General features: G+C 32.9%; 1 protein-coding gene and 1 pseudogene across 3 annotated transcripts; one reads left to right on the top strand and one right to left on the bottom strand.

Moving 5' to 3' along the window:
• Window positions 1–2,957: 2,957 nt before the first annotated feature.
• DRIP2 (DREB2A-interacting protein 2) lies at window positions 2,958–9,648 on the top strand. Of its 3 annotated transcripts, XM_088216791.1 has the most exons (8): window positions 2,958–3,185; window positions 3,272–3,507; window positions 4,506–4,605; window positions 5,042–5,375; window positions 5,523–5,965; window positions 6,065–6,115; window positions 7,624–7,696; window positions 9,356–9,648. In XM_088216791.1, exons 2-8 carry the CDS (start codon window positions 3,393–3,395, stop codon window positions 9,533–9,535), a joined length of 1,296 nt encoding a protein of 431 aa, XP_088072917.1. In that variant the 5' UTR covers window positions 2,958–3,185; window positions 3,272–3,392; the 3' UTR covers window positions 9,536–9,648. The 3 variants fall into 3 exon arrangements, with proteins under 3 accessions (XP_088072917.1, XP_088072918.1, XP_088072919.1); XM_088216792.1 differs by having other exon boundaries at window positions 2,958–3,507; XM_088216793.1 differs by lacking the exons at window positions 7,624–7,696; window positions 9,356–9,648 and having other exon boundaries at window positions 6,065–6,119.
• Window positions 9,649–13,356: 3,708 nt separating this feature from the next.
• LOC110814737 (PRA1 family protein F3 pseudogene) lies at window positions 13,357–13,956 on the bottom strand (annotated as a pseudogene).
• Window positions 13,957–24,247: the final 10,291 nt, after the last annotated feature.

Below are 24,247 nucleotides of genomic sequence, written 5' to 3'. Positions count from 1 at the left end.
CAATGATATATTTTTAAATACCAAACATGCTTTTAAGAATTATTTCCATTTTTGGTTCTTAGAATTACCACTTTTAAAAATTAAATTTAAGTAATTAATATTAAAAATATATAGTATATATCTTAATTAGAATATTATTACAATTTTTTCTAATTTGACATGTATAATATATTTATATATACACAATTTAAATTAAATTTAACACAAAATTCGATCAAAGTAAAAACAAAATTCATAAATTAAACTCGACTCGAATCAAAACAGATCTAAATTTTAAATATTTAAAAAATAATCAAATTTTATAAAGATGTTCATCTTCCTTTAACTTATATCTTCGTCCTTTTTAAATAATCAAAATGTGAATGAAATGACATTTATGCTTTAACTTTTTTTTATATCTAAATTAATTAACTTTTTTTAAAAAATAAAAATAAAAATACTTTTTGACGAAATTAAATTTCGTGTCTCTTTTCTTAAACCATCATTAATAGTATCTTAATTAATAATAAGTATTTAATATTTTTATTATTACAATATCACGACGTGTCACCTTTATCTTCTCAAAGTGCGGTGATTTCTTTTTAGTGTTTTTCTCCCCATAATTTGCTATTTAAATTTTGCTTTTCAAAGGGTAACCGAGATATTTTTATATTGAAGTTAAAAGTGTATTTTTTATTTTTTTGTAAAATTTAAATTTAGGATAAAGTATAAAATTAATATACGAAGAAATTGAATTTCAATATTACTGAAAATACTGTACAATATAATGTATGATTCTTTTGTTATAAATATTGATACCAATTTAGAACAAAAGAGATTGCTATGTAGAGAAACTATATGTTCGTTAAATATTAGACAATAGAGCAATAAGAAATCAAATGAAGAGACATTAAGTCCTAATCTACGCTCACTTAAAATTTCAGAAGATTTATATTTAATAATGTCTTAAAAAAAAAGAATAAGTAGTAGATGTACTTGCAATATTTTCTTCGACATTGGAGCATACTTATAATCATTTATTCTATTGATAGAAGTAGAAATTTTCATAATATTGAGAGTAAAATAAATGATAAAACTCATCACATAAAATATCTTAAAGTTCGAGTCATATACTATTTGTTGATAGATATTAGGGTTTAATTTCAAATAAAACTTGAATATTTTTAAAGTATAGAGTATGATAGCACGATTATTGCTGTATAAACCATATGCAAGTAGAGCGGTCAAGGGTGCCAATAAGAGCACGAGGAAACTCTTAACCAAGATGATGGAAACTTATAAAACTACTACTTGTATTTTGGGATACTACAACAACAGTTAACTACATGTATAGGAACGGGTTCAGTTTCTCTAGCGTATGTGATAGAAAGTATTCTCTTAATCAAAGTCGAAATGCAATATTTAAATATATCTTATTCAAAAATCTCGAATGCATAGTGAATGAAAAATTATTTTGACCAATTGAATCTATTAAACAATGACAGACTAACTATGATGCATCATATAAGATTATATAAAAAATAGTTGATGACTTCAATAAGAAAAATAAATTGACGAAGATCAAAACAGGATATTCGGTACAAAAGCAAGCCATACATGTTACAATTGGCCTAAGAGAAAAGCTCAATGCTAATCGAAAAATCTCGTACTTTATGCAAAATTTATAATCTAATTCTTATTATAGTATTAGCTAAAATAACATACATGAATATATCATAACGAGAAAAAATTTAAGAACTTCATTTTAATAAATGACTTTAGTTTCATAAACTGTTCTTAAAAGTTCTATAATTAAATTTAAAATATGAAAAATCCCTATATGATTATTCCAACATACATAACATAAGTTATAAAATAATTTAGTTTTGATATTCTAAACGATATAATTATTTGGATCTAAAATAAACATAATGACTTAATAACTACATGTTACTATTTAACAGAAAATACGAAATGAAAAAATAATAACGATATGATAGTTATAATAACAAGAACAACGACAGTGCTATTGACAACAATAATGAGAGTGATTCATCGCTCATTTTATTTCACGTACTTTATTTTTTTATTATTTTTTAATTCTTAGTATTTTTTCCCGTAAAAAAAAAGCTATTAGTTGTAGTTCATACAACTTTTTGTGTATTAATTTTCGGATTATTATACAATAATCTTAATTTTTAAGGTTATTACATTTAAATATTTATAATTAGCAGTTTAAGTCGAACATAATCTCTTATAAAAAATTCAACAAATTTATGTTAAATAATAAATAAATTAAGTATAAATTATCAAATTATAACAAACGAAAGAAAACAAAATATTTAAAATAAATAAAAAATATTAGAGATTAAATTATAATAATTACAAATTTTAAAAATTAATTTAATAATTTATAAAAATATTTGAATTATAAGAAAAATATATAAAATGAAAATACTTTACCATAAAGTGTACCAAGTGATGAAAATTAAGTGTACATAACGTAAAACGTTGTCAGCATGTTATTTATGATACAGATTTTACATGTTATATAATTAAAAAATATTTCCAAAAAAAAAAAGGTATTTAATTATTAATTACGAATAAAATAAGAGAGTGTTTATTGGTATTTTAATATTATTTACTTGTAAATTAAATTAAATTAAATAAAAAGTATTTTCTTAATTAATATATTTAAATAATTACAAATATAATAATAATAATAATAAGAATATTAAATATTAAATATTAGAAGGCTAACACACACCCCATAAGATAATAAACAAAAACATTTAATATGTGGCTCCCGCAATACTCGCCGTCGCATACACGAAACCTTTCGCATCTAATTCTACACCCCCGGCGCATGTTATCACCAACCGCCTCCTCAAACCTGTTGAACTCTTCTCCAATTTATTTATTATTTTCTCTAAATTTATAAAAGTAAATAAATAAATAAATAAATAAAAATTCATAAAATAAAATACAAAGGAACTCTTCTTCAATGGTTCATGCTCTTTTCGACGACAACCTCTCTCCCTCTCTCTAGTCTCGATTCAGATCATCCCATCGCCTCTGCAAAACTACACGTCAAATTCCGAACCCAAATCACCATTACCCACCTCCTAATAATCTCATATCTCCATAACCCATTCGGTTCTACTCTCTTCTCCCCGCCGCAGATCAGCATGTCCCTTCCTGTCAATGTGTGTACATACACTGTAATTTCTCGTTGCCTGGGTTTGTTTCGTCTCTTGAGATGGTGATGGACTCTGTTTTGGGTTTAATGCAGGTGGATATAGAGATATGGACGTTAAATTTCTTGCGTTTGTGTTCGTAGCTAACATGCAGTGTTGGTAATACGTGGGTGGGTGAGTAGGGATTTATTTACTGAGAGGAGAAAGAGGAAGAAGATGGCGAATCAGGTGGTGAGAGTAAGGAGAGAGACGATTGCGGCATGCATGACTTGTCCTTTATGTAATAAGCTCTTGAGGGATGCTACTACTGTTTCAGAATGTCTTCACACGTGTGAGTTTCTTCAGAATTTGTTATTTTCTGGTTTGATTTTCATCTTGCTTTGGTTATTATCATGGCAAATTCGTGAAATCTTCAGAGCTTTTGATGTCTCTGCTTGCTACTTCTTGTTTGTCTGTGATCTGGGTTGCGGGTGTATTGCGTTTTTTCTTGATGGGTTTGTGGCTTCGTTTCCTGTTTTCTGATCTGGGTGATTCATATAGGCATTATGAATTTATCAGGTTATGGGTGTTTTTGGTTCTGATTAAAGCTTTATTTTTGTGATGATATTTGTCTAGTTAAAAGACTAAAAGCTGCATTTAAAGAGTTCCGATGTCAACTTTTGTGGATTACACTGATGGACCATCTCATAACATGTTTCCTGTTTCATTGATAAACTTCCCAAAAAGGAAACTAATGAATGTTACCAACTCAATGGTAACATAGTTTGACCATTGAAAACTAGGCCGTTCAAATATATTTCTTGGAGTTCTAATTAATTACAAGTTTAGTTCTTGGAATCTACGGCCCCCAATCAATGGTTTTTTGCTAGTGGTTTGCAAAATGCTTCTCTCTTTTGTCTGTGTTTAAAGGAGAGGGCTATTGTAAGCGATGACTGTTAAAAGAATCGATCAAGTTTTATTTGTCTTCTCCTTCATAGGTTTCTTTCATGATGTAGCCACATTGTTCCTTGTGTTCTTAACTGATTTTTTTAGTGGCTATTCAGACAGTGTGAATTGCAGGCTAATTCTCATATATACATGTTTAAATTTAAATGATGAGCAATATTCTATTTTCATTAGGTTGAAATAATGAGCAACATTCTACTTCAGTTCTTGATACTTGCCACTTTCCAAGTAGGGTAGAGCTTATCTTGCTTAAATTTGTAGAATTTCTTGTTCGGTGAAAACTGAATTTAGTGCAGAACTTACTTGTGTCAAAATTTCTTTGGTATTTTCTCAGTCAATGAGAAAAATTAATTTCTAATTGATTTGTCTTTGTGTTTTGTTTAGTTTGCAGGAAATGCATACATGAGAAAATTTCAGAAGAGGAAATAGAATGCTGCCCAATATGCAATATTGACCTAGGTTGTGTTCCATTAGAAAAATTGAGGTCAGGTTCTTCTTCCCATCGGATGTTATGTTATCCTCTCTCTTTTCTCCTGCTGCATTGTTTTCCTGTTCTTCCATGTTTGTCCATTTCCTCTGAATTGGTATATAAGTTAAATAAATAAGCAAATAAAAGGAAAGCATGCATCAGGAAAGAGCAGAAAATCTCGCGTTGGAGCCGCACACTTGTGTTTACAGAGGAAAAAGCCTTTTAAAGTCAGATTTTGGATTGTGATAAAGTTCTGAAGGCACAATATTTACAAAAGCAAATCATTAGTATCAATAAGGAGGACTTATGATAGAATTTATTTTAGGCTTTTTAGCATTCCTCTGAATCAGATTACTCCTTTTCTACACATGGCTAGTTAACATAAGTGTACGAAAGCATTTGTAATCACTGCTGTACTAAAGCTAGCCTGTTTCTTTTGTTTGGCAATCAGGCCCGACCATAATTTGCAAGATCTTAGGGCCAAGATATTTCCTTTCAAAAGGAGAAAAGTGAAAGCACCTGATGTTGTTTCCTCAGTTACATTACCAACCAGAAGAAAGGAGAGATCGATATCAGCGTTGGTGGTTAGTACACCCAGAGTGTCGACAAAGCCTGGCATGACTGGAAGACGAACAAAAGCTGTTGCAAGAAAGACTCCTACTTTGCGGGGTTCCAGTTTTGGTGCTGAGAAAGCGATTAAAAGAGAGGAGGATTCAACAGAGGATCATGCAGAAAGTGCAAGTTCACTTGAAACATTGAATAAGTTTACTCAGAATAAAAGGCAGGTAAAGAAAAGAAGACTAACATGGCATTTTCTTAATACTGGTAATGAATTTTGTGTCCTATAGGCACTTGACGTAGTTTTGAAAACTGAGTTGTGTAATTACCTCAATTAACTAATTTCCTTCATACTCATAAATTAAAATTTGTAGTCTCCTTCATCTACTGAGCCTAGCCAATCAGTATCTAATAAGGGAGCTGAAGATGCAGCTGAACCATGGGATGGAAAATTGGATCTTTGGAAACCCTTAAATTGTTTAGTGGAGGTGGCAAATAGGACCAAATCCTTCAAGTCTAGCTCGCAAGGGTCGGATTCTAAATCAGAACCCATGCAGGTCCCTGAAAGTGAAGCTCAGGCGTGTAAAACCAAGACCAAGGAAAACAAATGCCCTAAAATTGAGGAAGAAAAGAATAGTACTGATCCTACCACATCAGAAACAGTAACTCCCAAAAAGCTTCGAAGAACACGTAGGAAAAGGTCATCCGTTTTTAATGATTCTGTGGTTTCACCTCAAGCTGTACTGGATGCTGCCAATACTAAACGTGAAAGAAGGATTGGTCCTGTTTGGTTTTCGCTTGTGGCTTCTGAAGAGCAGTGAGACAATATTTCAGCTTTAAACTGAAACTTCAATAATTTCATACTTTTTTTTTCTCCATTTCTTTTGATGTACTTATTTCATGTTTATGGTTTCAGGGAAGGAGAAGCCCCCTTGCCACAGATTCCTGCTAATTACGTGAGAATAAAGTAAGTTCCATTTTGCTTCAACATACAATAGTTTAGCACCTGATATTATGTTTGCAGAATAAGCCAATTCATTGGTGTTATAAAGTTAGGTACTCAAATTGTCAGCTGCAAAGCCATTGCCATTACTAAAAAGAATATTGTGAGGTACCTATAGTTTTTTCATGGATCCATGCATCTACTAAGACAACCTTCCGATGGGTGCTTCATGTCCTATGTGGCTCCTCATTTTGCTAATAATTTCTGTATTTGGCCTTAGCATCATGAAACCGGTTGATTTGACCTTTCACTGATCCTGCTAATAATAATGCTGATTACCTCCCTTACTAGTTTTTATCATGTGTTTGTATGTCTGTGGGAGCATGCATGAAAGTACTGAATGAATTCTTTCTTCACGTGTTTTTCTTCTTTTGAGTCACTTGGAGAACCCAAACCTGTCCTATAATTTTCCCGACCAGCACAAACTGTAGTTCAAATTTCTGAGTGAGTAGGAGAACCTAAACTCGTTCTATAATTCTCGAAAACAGAGCTAGTGTTGTCCAAATCTATGGCTTCTAGTATCCCAAGAACAAAGACAGTGCAATTACGATACATGTTTTTTGACATCATTTACAGCAGGTTAACACTTAAGAGTACGTACCATTTTCTTAGAGCGTGATGTTTGAGAAGCAAGTTTCCTTGGTATTGCATGCTTGTAAAATTCTTGGATTTAGACTGTAAGATAAACCGAAAAAGGCCCAGAGAAAATTTGTTGGTGAAGTAAACAATGTAATAAAAGAAATTTAATGAACATTAGAATTCCTATTTGGGATAGAGAATATTGAGATTGTCTAGATGGATGCGATCATACCAGCACTAATATACCGAATTTCATTAAAACTTTAAGTTAAATGTACTTGGACGAGAGTAGTATTAAGATGGGTGACCTCGTAGGAAGTTGTTGTGTTGCACCCATCTAATTTAAAAAAAAAATTGAGATTGTCTTTGTACAACTCATGGTTTCAGTTAGAAACTTGCTATGCTTTAGCATGTCTTTCCCATCTAAGCAGTACAGCTTTCGGCACCTCTCTCTCTGTCTACTATTAGGTTGCCGATCTTGGTCTTTTCTGGGGCATGACAGTCAAGTTTCTTCTAAAAAAGGGTTAAGGAGACTGAAACATGGATTTGTGTAATGATTTTGACTTCGAAGTTTCATGGAGAAGTTTCTGCATGACAATTATAGACAGTTTCATTTTCAAATCCTAATGAAACAAATAATTTAATCATTTATATCCTATTCTGATATTACTAATTACATTTCTCAGTTTTCTATCTGAAGTATAAATTTCACATCTCATCTAAATCAAAAAATCTGTTAGAACTTTTTCTTCTATGCACATATAACCACTATGGTTACATATTGTCCCTAGCTCTAATTTGGAAAAGGGAGAAATTTTATTGTCACAGTCAATTATGGTGAAAGCAGTCATTTGACATTTGATTCTACGAGAAATTTTTTCATTTTGTTACAGGGATGGAACTGTACCTGTTTCATTTATCCAAAAATACTTAATGAGGAAACTAGACCTATCTAATGAAGCTGAGGTGAGTTGAATCAATGAATTATTAGTTATTTAATATGTAATATTCAACAACATAGCGTAATCCATGTTGTCCCGTTGTTTATGTATATATCATGAGCCTTACAGAAGTCAAACATGTTGCAATGATATTTTTTACTGCATATTTAGAAGTCAACTTTAGTATTACCTGCTTTTTTCTGATCCCTGAGATGAAGGGTTCTTTTCCTGAAGAACTATATTGTCTTCTCTCCCTCTGTTCAGAAGCTTCTTTATTGTGCAACTTGTGGAAATATTAAGAGAAAATTTAAGAGGAAAATAAGGAAGAAAAATATTATCTGACGTGAGAAGACACAGGAGAAAAAGCAGGTAGAGAAATACATGCTAGAACCATGAAAAAGGGGAAACTTTGTTTTATTCTTTAAAGTATATTTTCCAGACATTAAGGGATTCGAATTGGGTATTCGGCTCTATAAATTGCGGAATAATGTAGAAGAAAACTATGAATAAAAATTTAGTCTTTCTTCACAACTTCATGTTGTAATTTCCTTGGACTTCTATAGCTAGCTAGAAAAGACTCAAAAATTATATCTATGTTAACTTGCAATTCCGAAAGACTATACATTGGGATTTTTGCTGTCTTCTTGCAAAATGGCTGAAGTTAACAGTAGAAGAATTGATTTGTTCGGTGGTTTAGAAACATATTTGTATTTTAACAGGCTGAAGCATTGGTTACCTGTCCACCCACTTTCCGGGCCTACTTGTCTACTCCTTGTTAAGCGTTTACATTTTTACACCCATATTTTATGATATTTTCTAAAACAAAAGGAGGAAAAGCAAAACAACTAGCTAAAAATTTATTACTCATTTGTTTTGATCACAAATGATTCCCAACTAATTCTCACCTTTAGTTCTAATAGTAGTTTTCATGTTTAATCTACCCCTCATATCACCTTGGATTTCTTGGGATTGTGTATTCAATTTTAATTTTTCAGAACTACATATATTTTTTTTTAAATAAAATTTTTCAGAACTAGATATTGAATTCCTACCTTCAAAAAATTAAGGTGGGAGTGGGGAAGGAGAGGTTGGGTGATGGTAGGATCGGTGAGAGATGAGATTTGAGTGTGGAGGGACATCAGGGAACAGAGGAAACAAGCGGATTTAATATCATTTACTTTCTTTTGGGCAGTCTGGAAAGAGAGGAACAAAAGGACTTTTGATGGGGTGGTCGATGTGAATGAATTTGACTAATTTAAGAACAAATAGTTTCAGATCCTTGGTTTTTTATTATTGGGTCAATTCTCCACGGTCGATGGAGGATTTAGGGGATCTTATTGATAATTTGATAGATATATAAATTTTTTTTGTACATGAGTTGGCACTCTCTTGGTGCCCATATTAATACTACACTTCACACTTTTTATTTTTTAAAAAAATTAAGGTTGAAGTGGTAGTAGATCAAACATGAAAAATTATGTTGTATGATACATTGAAGCCTATTACAAAAAGGTCAGAAATTAGTTGAGAATGGAATAGGAATTCAAGGCGCTGTTATATTTTCTTATACTCTGCAGGATCACTTCTGCTGCCATTGCAAATTCTTTTGTTTGCTGTAATGATCTTTGATTATATCGAGTGAATAGAAATGACACTTTTGCTGATTTTTATTTTGACATTATAGGTCGAGATCAAATGCATGGGACAAACTGTTGTTCCCACTTTGCAACTACATAATTTGGTTGACTTGTGGCTGCAGACAGCATCGACATCTCAACGAGTGCCGACATCCGTTGGTTCCTCAGCCAAGGATTTTGTCATGGTGCTGGCGTATGCTCGGAAGTCGCAAGATCCTGCACTCTAGAGGATGTTCTTTACCATTTTTTTTAATGTTCTTTTTTTCTTTTGCTCTTTAGATTAATGAACTGTACTGTTCTTTTTGTCAATCAATAATGATAAAGTGGGATTTCTCCAAAATGAGGCGTTTGCTTATTGAATTTTCTCAAAAGATTTAGTTCCGAAACATTATCATTTGCGATCATCATGTTATTGGGTCATAGTTCAAAAGATTTTCTAATCTCCTATTGTCGTAGTCCAAAGATCATGGCAGGAGAGGTGCTAATGTGCATTTGGTGAATCTATAGAATTCTGGGTATTACACAATTGCAAAGAACATATGTGGTGGTTGCTAGAAAATGTACTACTACCAATTCAATTGACGAATTTCGAGTTGCTCGTTTGCACTGAAATGTCATTCGGTGAAGTTTTGTTTTATTCTTTTAAAAAAATAAAGTTATCTTATTAATATATTATAAATAAGTAGTAAGTGATTGATAATATTTCATTTAATGGGTTTAGGGTTTATCTCATTAATATATTAGTGAAACTATAATCACTGAGTTTAATTCAATCGAGTTATTACAATTTCGACAAAAGAAACACTTTTTCGTGACAATGTTTCTTAGTGTCATAGTCATAATAAATCAATACTTGATATAATCGTCGCATAAATATACGTATTATATAAGAGAATTCTCATGAGCTTAACATAGGGGGGGAGGTATAATTTGGATAAGCCATTCAATTACAAGATCAGAAAATCATTCTTCTCTTTTCTTCTTTGAAGTATAAAATTGGAAAAGTGGTTTGTAGAGTTGACTTGTTGGGAAGATATTCAACACACCATTGAGAGAAAAATAAAAGAAAGGAATTTGGTGGAAGTTGTGGGGTGAATTAAGTGGGAACATGGTAGCCATTAAACCCACCAAAATGTGAAAGCCAACTTCATAATAATCAAACCCAAAAAAGTAGAGTTGGTAGAGATGGCCAAACAAAGCTTCTCATTAAGACATCATCATTCATTCTAATCAACAAAGCAATGGTTTTGACAATATTAAAAGATGAATTTAGGGCAAATTACACTTTACTACTCCATGTTTTGTTTCCTTTTTCATATATATATATATATATTGTTTCTCTTCATATATATATATTGACATATACATATATATTTATATATATATATATGAGAAGTTGAAATTCTTAACCTTAAAAGATGAATTTAGGGCAAATTACACTTTACTACTCCATGTTTTGTTTCCTTTTTCATATATATATATATATATATTGTTTCTCTTCATATATATATTCATATATACATATATATTTATATATATATATATGAGAAGTTGAAATTCTTAACCTTAACAGATGAATTTAGGGCAAATTACACTTTACTACTCCATGTTTTGTTTCCTTTTTCATATATACATACATATTGTTTCTCTTCATATATATATTGACATATACATATATATATATATATGAGAAATTGAAATTCTTAACCTTAAAAGATGAATTTAGGGCAAATTACACTTTACTACTCCATGTTTTGTTTCCTTTTTCATATATATATATATATATATATATATATATATATATATAAGAAGTTGAAATTCTTAATCTTAATTTTTTTTAAAAAAATATTTTTTCAACGTATTGTAGTATCTAAATAAGAATAAAATTTTTACTTATATATTTTTAATTATATTTAAATATTTTATTCCGTCATTGATTATTTTTTGGATAATAATATAATGACATTAAATATGTTAGTATAATTTTATAATTAGATTTAAAACGTGTCAAATTTAAAGTTTTTTTTGTTTTTTTAAAAAAATATATATCTATCTAATCGGTTTGGTGACTAGTAAATTTTTTTTTTAATTTTAAAAATTTTAAATTATTTCGAAAACTATCTTAAAATTTTTCTAAAGATAAATTCGAATTTAATTAAAAATTAAGCTAATAAATGAAAAAATAAAAAATAAAAATTGAAATTGAAAGCTACCCAAGAATTGAATTAATATAATAAAACTTTCAAGGCTTCTAATTTTTCATTCATGTGCCTTCATGATTTTGAATGATCCAAGGAACCAAAATTTGATTCTTGAAGCCTCCATTTTATTAAGTAAAATTCTAACTTAATTTTCTTCCTTGGTTTATTACTTTGCACTTTGCCCTTACATAATAAATTCTTTCAAATTTGCTCAATCTTAAATTAATTACAATTATATATAATATTTTTTTCTCATATACATATATATATATATATATATATATATATATGTGTGTGTGTGTGTGTGTGTGTTTTGAATGATGAGATACCTTACTTGTGGTGAATTATAAATACCCTTGAATCATTATATACATTGAATAATCTTTATGGGTATCATTGTTATAATTTGATTTTCTTTTTGGTTTTATGATCATTAAGAAATGGAAAATGTTTTCATGGAATATATGATTAAATAAAAAAAAATATTAATAAAATATAAGAAAATTATTATAAAATATAGTTAGAAAATTTGCATATTAACTCTTCATCTTTACACGAGTACCCATATTCTTTAATTTTATCGTGATTCAGTCTTCGTGTATTAAATTCAACTTTTAGTTGAATCGTTTTTACTATAAACTAGATTGAAAAATATCAAATAATACCTAAAATAGACTGAAAGATACTACATGATCGTGTTATGTTTAAGAATAGTATTTTGCACCTCAATTTGTTCAATCTGATCAATCCGAACCTAATTATATATATATATTTTATTAAAGTACTAGTTTATCTCGAGTTTGGATTTATAGAATAAAGAGGGATAATTTTAAATGAATTCAGTTATAATATTATTCAAACCCAACTTATTATGTATATATATATAATATTAATTTTTTAATTAGAAATATATATATAAATATTATATTAATAAATATAATTATAAAATATTTTGGTAAATGTAATTAATATATTTATATTTATATTTATATGATAAAAATTTTTAAATAAAATCATAAAGTCGTATATGATATTAAAAAATTATATATGCATTTTATTTTTAACATTTTTCCAATCATTATCCATCATTATATATTTACAATATTTCATCTCAATACATGTTAGCAGAGATGTAAACCGGACCGGCTGACCCGGTCCAGCTTTTACAGAGAGAGAAAAGGCCCTTTGGGACGCTCAGTGTACCTGGCCTGGACTGGGCCGGTCTTGGTAGGCTAATTTTTTTTAAATCTTAAAAATTTTAATATTTTAAACTTTTAGAATTTAATTGTAATACTATTAATAATTTAAAAATTAAAATAATAATTTATCATAATACTAGCAGTTATTATAATTATATAAAAGGTAATATAAATATTATTATATGTAAATAAAAATTTTATAAAAATGTAAAAAAAAAAATTATCATATATAATTTTTTTAAAAAAATATATGCATGGTAATGTGTAATTTTAAATTTTTAATTAATTAAAAATTTAAATATATAACTATTATATATATATATATGTGTGTGTGTGTGTGTGTAATACATTAAAAACTAAATTCTATTTTTATATTTTAAAAATTTTCAAAAGTATATTATTTTAATATTATTTTGTCTATTATATATAAATTCATAATTAGTAGTAACTGAATAAATTTTTTAATCAAACATGATAATTTTTTTAATTAAATTATCATATATAAACCACACAGATGAAGGAAAATAAACCAGTTTGAATATATATATATATATATGTGTGTGTATATATATATACGTGAAACAAAATCAAACACAAATCCAAACCAATATATATATATATATATATGTAAATAAATATAAGCAACCTTTATACGCGACTGTATCCAGTCGCCGCCAAGCTCCCGACGGTGGAGATCAAACCCTCCACCCCAATTCCTGGCTCTTCCACATAAATATCATCTGTACTCCTAAACGCTCCATGAATTACCACTATAATACCCGCCAACAAGATCGAACCGAGCAAATTCAACCACACAGAGGTCACGAGTAGAACGACGACAGTAAAAGTAAACAACACCATCAGGGTTACGCGTTCATCCAACACATGGCCGCAGATCTCTAATGGCTCCTCGCGGAACAAGTAGAGGTAGAACCAAGCGACGAACAGAACCATGAACACCATCAATGAATACGGCTCCCATAAAAGGCTAAGGAGAACAAATGCGACGACGATAATTGCGTAGTTCACGCGGAAGTAGAGGGCGTTGGATTTGATGCGGAAGAGAGCGTCGCGGAACGAGGATGGGCGTTTGAAAGCGTGGAATTCGATGAGTTGTTTCCAGGGACGGCGAGTGGCGATGAAGGATTGAGCGGTGGCGGCGACTTGATTGATGAGTGCGGCTTTTGATGCTCTCAGACTGGAGCTTGATGGTGGAGAATCGGAAGGGGCTAGGTTTTCTGAAGACATTGTGATTATGTAAGTACCCTTGATAAACCCTAACAAACCCTAATTCCCAGTTACTGAGAAAAAGTTGATCTCAAAATCAACCGATCGCTACCATTTGCTTTGTTTCAGAACTTCTTTAATGGTGATTTGGCAGTATCATTTTGTTACAAATCTTTTTTCTCATATACATATATATGTGTGTGTATATTTATATATATATATACTTTTGAGAAGATGAATGGCTAGCTACTGAAGTTGTAGATCTGGAATGATGAGATACATTGAGTGTGATCAATTATCTTCATGGGTATGATTGTTCATTTTTCATTTTTCGTTTTTTCATTTCTCATAATTAAAGCATGGAGAACGTTGGATAATCTCTTTTATATATGTGGTGTGTGTGTGTATATATATATATATATATATGCATGTTATACATGAAATAGGGTAAATTTGGAGGATGAATAATTACTTTGCAGGAAAATCAAATTTTGTACAATGGATGGAGTTCATATATATGATTAAAGGTGTGACTAATTGTTATTTATTTAATTAATGAATTGATAGAAAATTATAAATGTAATTATAACTTTGATTAATAGTTTATAGAATTTGAACATGTATATATATATATATATATATGATGAACCAAAAAAGTAATAATTAACAATACTGTGATTATGTGGTAAAAATTAACATGTCCTATTTAAAAATTCGAGTACAAACTGTAATATCTGGTCCTGAAAATCGATTCGAATAAATAATTTAATTTATTTTAATTTTATATAAATTATTGAGAAAAAATGAAAAAAGAAAAAAATTGAAAATTATTTTTGAAAAAAGGAAATTTTGAATAAATGAGGTGTTTTTGAAAAAAAACTTGAAAACATAGGGTAAAATCGTAAAAAGAAAAAATTTGGCCACGTGAGACGGTTCAGTCAGCAGCCACGACGAACTAGAGCACGTCGCGTGGCAAAATACGTTGACATTGGCGTCACGTGGGCGATCCGCGTGCCTGGCAATCCGACGGTTCCAATCACATCTCGCCCGTGCAGACGACTCAGATGCATTTTCTCTTTAAGCGCGATTAGATGAACGAGATCAATCACGATGAATGGTGCAGATTCGACCATGCAATCGGTATAAATAGGCAACGATCGGACGACTCTCCTCGCTCCACGTTGACGCGAACGGACGATCCAGATCGACGCAGGATGAGTATTTAAAAATAATGTATCAGGAAATCCTAACCCTAGCCGCACTTGCCCTCCCTGGAGAAGAAGAACCAGACACTGTAGAAGGAGACCGACCCCGACCATCGTTGCACCAGAACCACCACCGACCACCAAAAAAGGTAAAAAAAAAAATTTCTCGTTCAAAATTCGATTTTGAGTCTCTCTATAGCCATATCAGAGCATAATGGACGATAAGTGAGCCAAAAACTGCTGGCAAAGTTTGGCGGAGCCGCCGCAGCCAAAATTTTAAAATTCCTCTGATGAGCCCCTTTTCATTTCCCGCTTTATACAATTTTTTAACTATTGTGTTCACCGTCTTTTTTTGTGCAGGTTAGCTAAAGAAGAAACCCTAGCTGTGAAGGAGAACTGGCGGAGCTGCTGCACCCGGAGAGCCCTCCACCGGTAGGTTTGGTTTCTTTCGATTTTCTAGCCAATCGAGATTCTCTAACATGTTTTTCCGCAGTAATACGTACAAAACATGCCAAAATTGTCTAAAACTGGCCAAAATTAGCTAGAATGAGGCGAACTGTCACCGTGGGTAGCAGAGCTGGCATCGGAGCACGGTGGCGGCGCCGTGCCAGAACCATAAAATTGGCCGTAAAAGGATTTTCAACACTGATTTTGGGATTTTGAATTATTTTTAGGTACGTGATGAGTATTTTGATTTCTGTAGAAAAAATTCAAGAAATCTGGGACTCGTTAGAAGGCATAATAAATAGTACAACATTTCAAAACACCAACCCGAGTAAGGATTCCTCACCCTATTCTCTGTTACGGTAAATTGAGACTTAATTATGGATAATTTTATGTTTTGTAAAAATTAAAAAACTCTAAAAATAATTACAGGTCACTAATGAAGTTGGAACCAATTAGTTCATATTTGTCATGATTTCCTGATTATTTTCTTGTACTGCCTAAATTATTTACTATTGTATTGTGCGTATTTAAATTGGTAGTTTTTATGGTCTTCTCAATTATTTGGTTATTTGGCTTATCTAACATTGTTTATTTAGTATTTTGGTTATTTGATTTTTCACATATGCTAAACTATATCGCTTGCTTAGGTGTCGTTTAAATTATTTTGTGAATATGAAATGAAATGTTGGTATGTGTTGGTAGTTATTTGGATGATGAGAATCTATATAAATGAAAACTTGTTGGGTATCCTAGGAAAGGGTGGACAGACCCAGTATATATAGAACCTTATCATGGATATTACCTCAGTTGGATGGGACTGAGAAGTCCCATACCAGGAGGGTTTTGGGAGATATAGTTCACCCTCATACCAGATGGGGTATCGAGGCGATTGTGTCTTGACGTCCATTACCCAATGGGGTATGAAGAAGGTCAAGTTAATTGTCAAATCTTGATATTGGGTTCATGAGTAGAGGAATATTCCTAAGAACCCATAGAGGTCCTAGTAAATAGCTTAAAAATGAAGAATTGTTGATCTTGTGCATGAAAATAAAATATTATTTAGATATTTGTCTTTATATGTTGATTTTGAAAAAAATCATGACGGTAAGTATCAGATAGAACATTTTAAAGTTAAATGTATTTTCTTAAAGTAATGGCTCAATTAATTGTTTTCTTTTTTTACCAACCTTCGATTTTTCGTATAAGTTATTAGTATGATATTCTTACGGGGTTAGTGTAGCTCATCATTTTATTAATCATTTCATATCAAGAAGACCAAGATCCAGATTTCAATCAGTAAGAGAGTTGTGAGTAGTTCATATCTCGGACTCCCTTCAAGTGCTAGTGAAGGTTACCCCTAAGATATTAATTTATTTATTTATTTTAATTACCATTTGTCTTTTTATGAATCAACGTAGAAGAGACATTCCCGTAACCCTATTGGTCATTCTAATTTATTGTGTAAGGAATGTAAACCCTAATATTATTATTTGCTTTCGCACTTAAAATATAAATTCATTTTCTTTGAGTTCTGGGTCATTACAGTTGGTATCAGAGTCGTGTTCATCGGAACTATTTCTTACACAAAGATTTAAAAATACCAAATACAAATTATCGTTCAACCCTTCCTTGTGAAATGCAGGTACAAAGATATGAGGAGATGAAGGCCCCCACTAAACTGAGCCTCCCATGATGATTTGCTTCGAGATGATGTTGATCGACTCTTTGAGATACTGGAGAGACTGATCTCTGCCCAGCAATCCTAGGAAGAAAGGAGAGAGCTGTCTGACCCTCATCCGCCACCACAGTTTGAGCCACCCTTATAGCGAGAAGATCTGGAGCCACCCAAGTACAACCCTGCTTCTCCACTATATCATCCGACACCGCCACAGTACAATCTGGTGCCCCCACCGTACAACTAAGTGCCATCACAAGGCCACCTAGTCCCTCCCCAGAACAATCTAGTCCATCTTCCACAAGACCCAGTTCCACACATTATGGATCTAAGCTACATTGAAATGTATAAAAGACTAAACTCATCTACTGTTACAGGGATATCTTTTTTCAAAGAGGCTGAGCATTTGTTAACTGAGAAATAGAATACATTCACAACTCTTGGGGTGGTTCCTGAACAGAATATTGTACTTGCCACCTATATGCTTGGGGGAGAGGCAGGTCGTTGGTGGCAGCTCAAACAGGCTACCCTGCTTGTTCCAGTCACTCGGGAACAATTCTTGATGGCCTTTAATATAGAGTACCTCCCAAAGTACCTCCAGCATTTGAAGAAAATAGAGTTTGCACACCTAGTCCAGGGTGATATGACTGTGTCGAAATATGCCCAAATATCTCTAAAGTTGGGCCGATATTCCCCCAAAAGTATGATGGATGAAGACAGGAAAGCAATGAAGTTCGAGTGGGGTCTCCGTCCAGAGATCAGACAGTAGCTGTACATATTTGAGCTTAGCACCTACTCAGCCGTTTTGCCCAAGACACAGCTAGTGGAGAGGAATTTTCGTATCTTCCCTCCAGCAGCGGGAAATCCCAGACCCTTAGTCTCACACCGTAGACCAGCACTCCGTATACCAGTTCAGCAAAATAAGAGATCTAGGCTAGTGACTTAGGCTCTGGGAACAGGACGCGGTATGACTTGCTAGCACTGTGGCAAGGATCATAGAGACCGACTCTGTTATCGTCTCAACAATATCTACCGCATATGTGGGAGTGCCCAACATTACGCGAGAGAGTGCTCGTGAAATCAAAATCATGTCAGACCTCCTATTTAGGGTAAAACTTACAACCTTACCTAACAGGATATTGAAGCCAACCTGGACGTGATACAGGATACATACACTATATGTGATCACTTTACACATGTTTTGATTAATATCAGTGTTTTACATTCGTTTGTTTCACATGTTTTTGCACAAAATTTGAATGTATTATCTAAGAGACTTGATTTTGTATTGTTTGTGTCTATTCCTGGAAGTATGACACTACTAGGGGAGATTATATACAAAGCTTGTATCATAAACATAATAAATAAGAAACTGAGTGTAGGCCTGATAGAGATTGACACAGAGAACTTCGATATAATTCTGGGAATGAACTATTTAGTGGCATATTACGTCACCATATATTGTTTCCATAAGAAACTTGTATTCAACTATTCTAACAAAAAGTCATTTACAAGCTAATAAAAGTTTTTAATATTATTCTCTTATGGCAATTTTCTTATTACATAGTATTTTAATTCGGTTGTCTTCTCTACATGGGCAAACCTAAGAAAGAAGTTTGCATTTGAGAGATTTTAGTAGTCCAAGACTTCTCAGATGTATTTTCTAAAGAACTACCTGAACTGCCAGTAGATAGAGAAGTTGAGTTCACTATAGATCTTCAATCTAACACCTAGTCTATCTCAGTTATTGCTTACCGCATGAGTCGAGTTGAGATAAAAGAGCTGAGGAAACATATCAATGAATTGCAAGATAGTGGGTTCATCCAATATAGTGTATATTCTTGGGATGCTGGAGTCACATTTAAAAAGAAAGAAGATAAGACGTTAAGTTTATGTATTGGCTACAGGGGATTTAACAGAGTCACGATCAAGAACAAGTACTCTATCCCCAGAATTGATGAGCTTTTTGACCAGTTATAGGGTGCCTAGATCTTCTCCAAAATAGACTTACATTCAGATTACCATCAGATAAAGATTAAGGTAGAGGACATTCCCAAGACAACCTTCATAATCATGTACGGATACTATGAGTTCTTAGTCATGCCATTTGAATTAACCAATGCACCAGCTATTTTTATGTACTTTAGACAATTCTTGGATTAGTTCATCATTGCGTTTATCGATGATATCCTGATATATTCAAACAGTAAAGAGGAACACGCTCACTACCTAATTTGTAGATTTTCAAGAAAAAGAAATTGTATGCAAAATTGAGCAGATATAGGTTCTGTCTCGAGCAGAATACCTTCTTAGGCCACATCATATCAAGGGATGGAGTATCAGTGAACCCCAAAAAAGTTGAGGCAGTACTCAGTTGGGAGAAATTGACATCGATTAAAGAGATTCATACATTTCTGGGAATAACAGATTATTACCGCAAGTTTGTGGAAGGATTTTCTAACCTAATCTCCTTTCACCCGACTCACAAAGAAGAACATTAAGTTTGAATGGAACGAAAATTACAAAAAGAGCTTTACAGAACTCAAGAAGCGGTTGACTACTCCACCTGTGTTGACTTTACCGAGTGGGACGGGTGGATATACAGTGTATAGTGATACCTCATACATGGGGTTGGGTTGTGTTCTAATGCAGCATGGGAAGGTCATAGCCTATGGGTGTAGGTAGTTGAAGAGTCATGAAAAGAATTACCCCACCCGTGACTTAGAACTTGTTGCCATTATTCACACTTTAAAGACCTGATGCCACTACTTGTATTGGGAGACTTTTGAGATTTATACTAATAATAAGAGTTTGAAACATATATTCACTCAAAATAATCTCAATATGCGTAAGAGGGGTTAGATAGAGCTCCTTAAGGATTACGATTGCAATATTTTGTACCACCCGAGGAAGGGGAATATGGTACCTGACGCACTCAATAGAAAAAGCGTAGGTATGTTAGCTCACTTAATGGTTTCTGAATGCAGGGTAATAGAGGCTATGCAACAGATACGACTTCAGGACCTGAAGAGAGTTACATGCTTAGCCCACCTAACTGTCCAATCTGAATTGATTCAGAGAATAAAGAAAGCATAATCAACTGATTCCACCCTAACAGCTCTCAGGAAATATGGAGAATAGGGAGTAAATCCAGAATTCTGAGTCTTTGCCAATGGGTTTCTCATATTTCAGGATAAGGTATGTGTTCCAGATGATAGTGAACTGAAAATGAACATTATGATAGAGGCTCATAGTTCAAAGTTCGTCATACATCTTGGAAGCACTAAAATGTATTAAAGTATGCGATCCCAGTTTTAGTGGAGCGGGGTGAAAAAAGAGATAGTTGACTTTATCTCCAAGTGCTAGTATGTCAATAAGTTAAGGCAGAGTATCAACACCCAGACGGGCTACTTCAATCATTATCGATCCTGAAGTGGAAGTGGGAATATATCACAATGGATTTCGTGACAGAGTTGCCTGCGACATGCTCAGGATATGATGCTATCTGGGTAATTATCGATCGACTCACTAAGTAATATATATCTAGGAGATAGTCAGGTTATATGGAGTTCCAGTAACAGTGGTATCTGACAGAGACCCCAGATTCACTTCTCGGTTTTGTTCTAATTTTTAGCAAGCCATGAGGACGAAACTGTTCCTTAGCAGTACATTCCACCTTCAAAGTGATGGACAATCAGAGAGGACGATTTGCACACTGGAGGAAATGCTTTGAGCTTGTGTTTTAGACTTTAAGGGATATTGAGATGATCACCTACCTTTGATAGAGTTTGCCTATAATAATAGGTATCAAACAAGTATCGACATGACCCCATATGAGGTATTATATAACCGACCCTGTAGGTCGTCGATCTGTTAGGAAGAGGTGGGTGATAGAAAATTATTTGGCCTGAATTTTATGGAGGAGACTACTATCAAGATAATTAAGATCAAGAAGAACATCCAGATAACTTAGAGCAAACAGAAGAATTATGCAAACACTAGGAGGAGAGATTTAAAATTTGAGAAATGGGATCGGGTGTTTCTTAAGGTCACTTATTTCAAGGGAATCAGTAAGTTTGACAAGAGGGAAAAATTAAATCCTTGGACCATTTGAAATCTTATACAAAATTGATACATCTGTCTACAGACTAACACTATCTCCAGTGCTATCTAGGGTTCATAATGTGTTTTCTATGTCCATGCTACGTAAGTACAACCCGAACCCCTCAAATATCCTATCCTACGAGCCCATTTCACTCCAGAAGGATCTATCCTATGAAAAAGTATTGGTAGGCATTGTATACCAAAATAATACAGTACTTCGCAAAAGAGAAATTTCATTTGTCAAGGTCTTATGACAGAATCATACTCAGGAAAAGGCCACTAGGGAAATATAATTAGACTTCAGAGCCCAGTACCCCCCACCTGTTCGACTGAGTGAGAGAGAGACAAATTTGAAAGATCAAATTTTTCTTAATGGGGGGAGAGTTATAATATCCGGACCCAAAAATCGGCTCAAGATAATTCTTTTTATTTATAAAAGTTATATAAATAATTTATTTTATTTTATTTTTATTTAAATTATTGAGAAAATACAAAATAGGGACGAAATTGAAAATAATTTTGAGAAAAATGGATAAAATTTTGAATAAAGATTGTGTTTTTGAAAGAAAACTTGGAAATAGGGGGTAAAATCGCAAACAAAAAAATCAACCACGTTGGAAGGCCTTGTCACCAGAGCACTCCGCGTGGAAAAACATGCTGACAAAATGCCACACGAGTGATCCACGCGCTTGGCAATCTGACGGTCTCGGTCACGTCCCGCGTGCACAGTCGGCTAAGATGCATTTTCTCTTTAGGCGGGATCAGACGAACGAGCTCAATCGCGATAAACGGCTCAGATTCAATAACTCAATTGGCCTAAACAGGCAATGATCGGACGACTATCCTCGTCCCACATTGATGCAAACGGACGGTTCAGATCGATGCGGGATGAGTATTTAAACATCGCATCTTAAAGAACCCTAACCCTAGCCATACATGCTCTCACTAGAGAAGAAGAGCCAGATGTCGGAGAAGGAGACTAACTCTCGGCCGTCACCGCACCAGAGCCATCATCGATCGTAAAAAAAAGTAAAACTTTTCCATTCTCTTTCGAAATTCGATTTCGAGTCTCCCTATGGCTATATCGGAACAAAAAGGACGATGGGTGAGCCAAAAACTACAGGCAAATTTTGGCAGAGACGTCACGACCAAAACTCTAAAACCCCTTCGATGAGCCCCTTCTTGTTTTTCGTTTCACACAATTTTTCAACCATTGTGTTTAACGTCCTTTTCTGTGTTGGTTAGTCAAAGAAAAAACTCCAGTCGCGAAGGAGAATCGGCAATCGGAGAACCCCCTATCAGTAGGTTCAGTTTCTTTCTATTTTCTGGTCAACCGAGGCCTCCTAACATGTTTTTTACAGAGATATGTGTAAAATCGGCCAAAATCAACTAAAATCGGCTAAAACCAGCCAGACCGAGGCAAACCGCTGCCGTGAGAGGTGGAGCTGACGCTGGAGCACAGTGCTGCCACTATGCCGGAACTCTAAAATTGGCCGAAAAGGGTATTGAACTCTGATTTTGGATTTTAAAAGTATTTTTAGGTACACAACAAATATTTTTATTCCCATAAAAAAAAAAATAGGAAATTGCGGACCCGTAAAAAGCATAGTAGATAGTATGACATTTTAAAATACCGATTTGTATAAGGATTCTTCATCCTACTCTCTGTTACGATAAATTGAGGCTTAATTATGGATAATTTTGTGTTTTGTAAAAATTAGAAAAACCTTGAAAGTAATTACAAGTCACTAATGGAGCCGAAACTGGTTAGTACATATCTGTCCTATTTCCCTATTTATTTTTCTGTACTGCCTAAATTGCTTAATATTATATTGTGCGTATTTAAATTGATAGTTTTTATGGTCTTCTCGATTATTTGGTTATTTAGCTCCTCCTGCATTGTTTATTTGGTTTTTTGGTCTTTTGGCTATGCTAAACTATATCGCTTACTTAAGTACCGTTTAAATTAATCCGTGAATATAAAATGAGATGTTGGTATGCATTGGTGGTTGTTTGAATGATGAGAATCTATATAAATGAAAGCTTACTAGGTATTCTAGAAAAGGGTGGACGGACCCAGTACATAGGGAACCCTACTCAGTCGGATGGGACTGAGAACTCCTATATCGAAAAAGTTTTGGGAGATATGGTTCACTCTCATACCAGACGGAGTATCGAGGTGATGATGTTTTTAGTGTCTATTACCGGACAAGGTATGTGAACGACTGAGTTAATTGTCAAATCTTAATACTGAGTCAATGAGTAGAGGGATATCCTTATGAGTAAAAATAAAATATTGTTTAGATATTTGTCTTCATAGGTTGATTTTGAAAAAAAATCATAATAGTAAGTATCGGATAGAACGTTTAAAATTTAAATATATTTTCTTAAAGTAAGGGATTCATCAGTTGTTTTCTAATTTTTATTAAATTTTGATTTTCCGTATCAGTGATTAGTATAATATTCTTACTGAGGTAATATAGCTCATCCTTTTATTAATTATTTCATATCAAGAAGACCAAGATCCAGATCCCGATCAGCAAGAGGGTTGTGAGTAGTTAACCTCCCGAATTCTCTTCAAGTGCTAGTGAATGTTACCTCTAGGATATCTATTTATTTATTTATTTTAATTACCATTTATCTTTTTGTGAACCAACGTATAAGGAACATTCTCGTAGTCCTATTGAGCATTTCAATTTATTGTGTAAGGAATGTAAAATTTAACATTATTATTCGCTTCCGCATTTAAAATACAAATTCGTTTTCTTTGAATTCGAAGTCATTACACAAACTCACTACAAATATATAATAAGTACTTTATAAGTGTATTATGAATCGACGATGATCAATCTATAATATTTAATTCAATCAAAGTCATAGT

Source organism: Carica papaya, chromosome 3 (genome assembly GCF_054855325.1).
Source record: "Carica papaya isolate Zhongbai chromosome 3, ASM5485532v1, whole genome shotgun sequence".
Lineage (NCBI taxonomy): Eukaryota > Viridiplantae > Streptophyta > Magnoliopsida > Brassicales > Caricaceae > Carica > Carica papaya.
The sequence above is the reverse complement of the archived record's forward strand: the minus strand, read 5'-3'. Positions and strand labels throughout refer to the sequence as shown.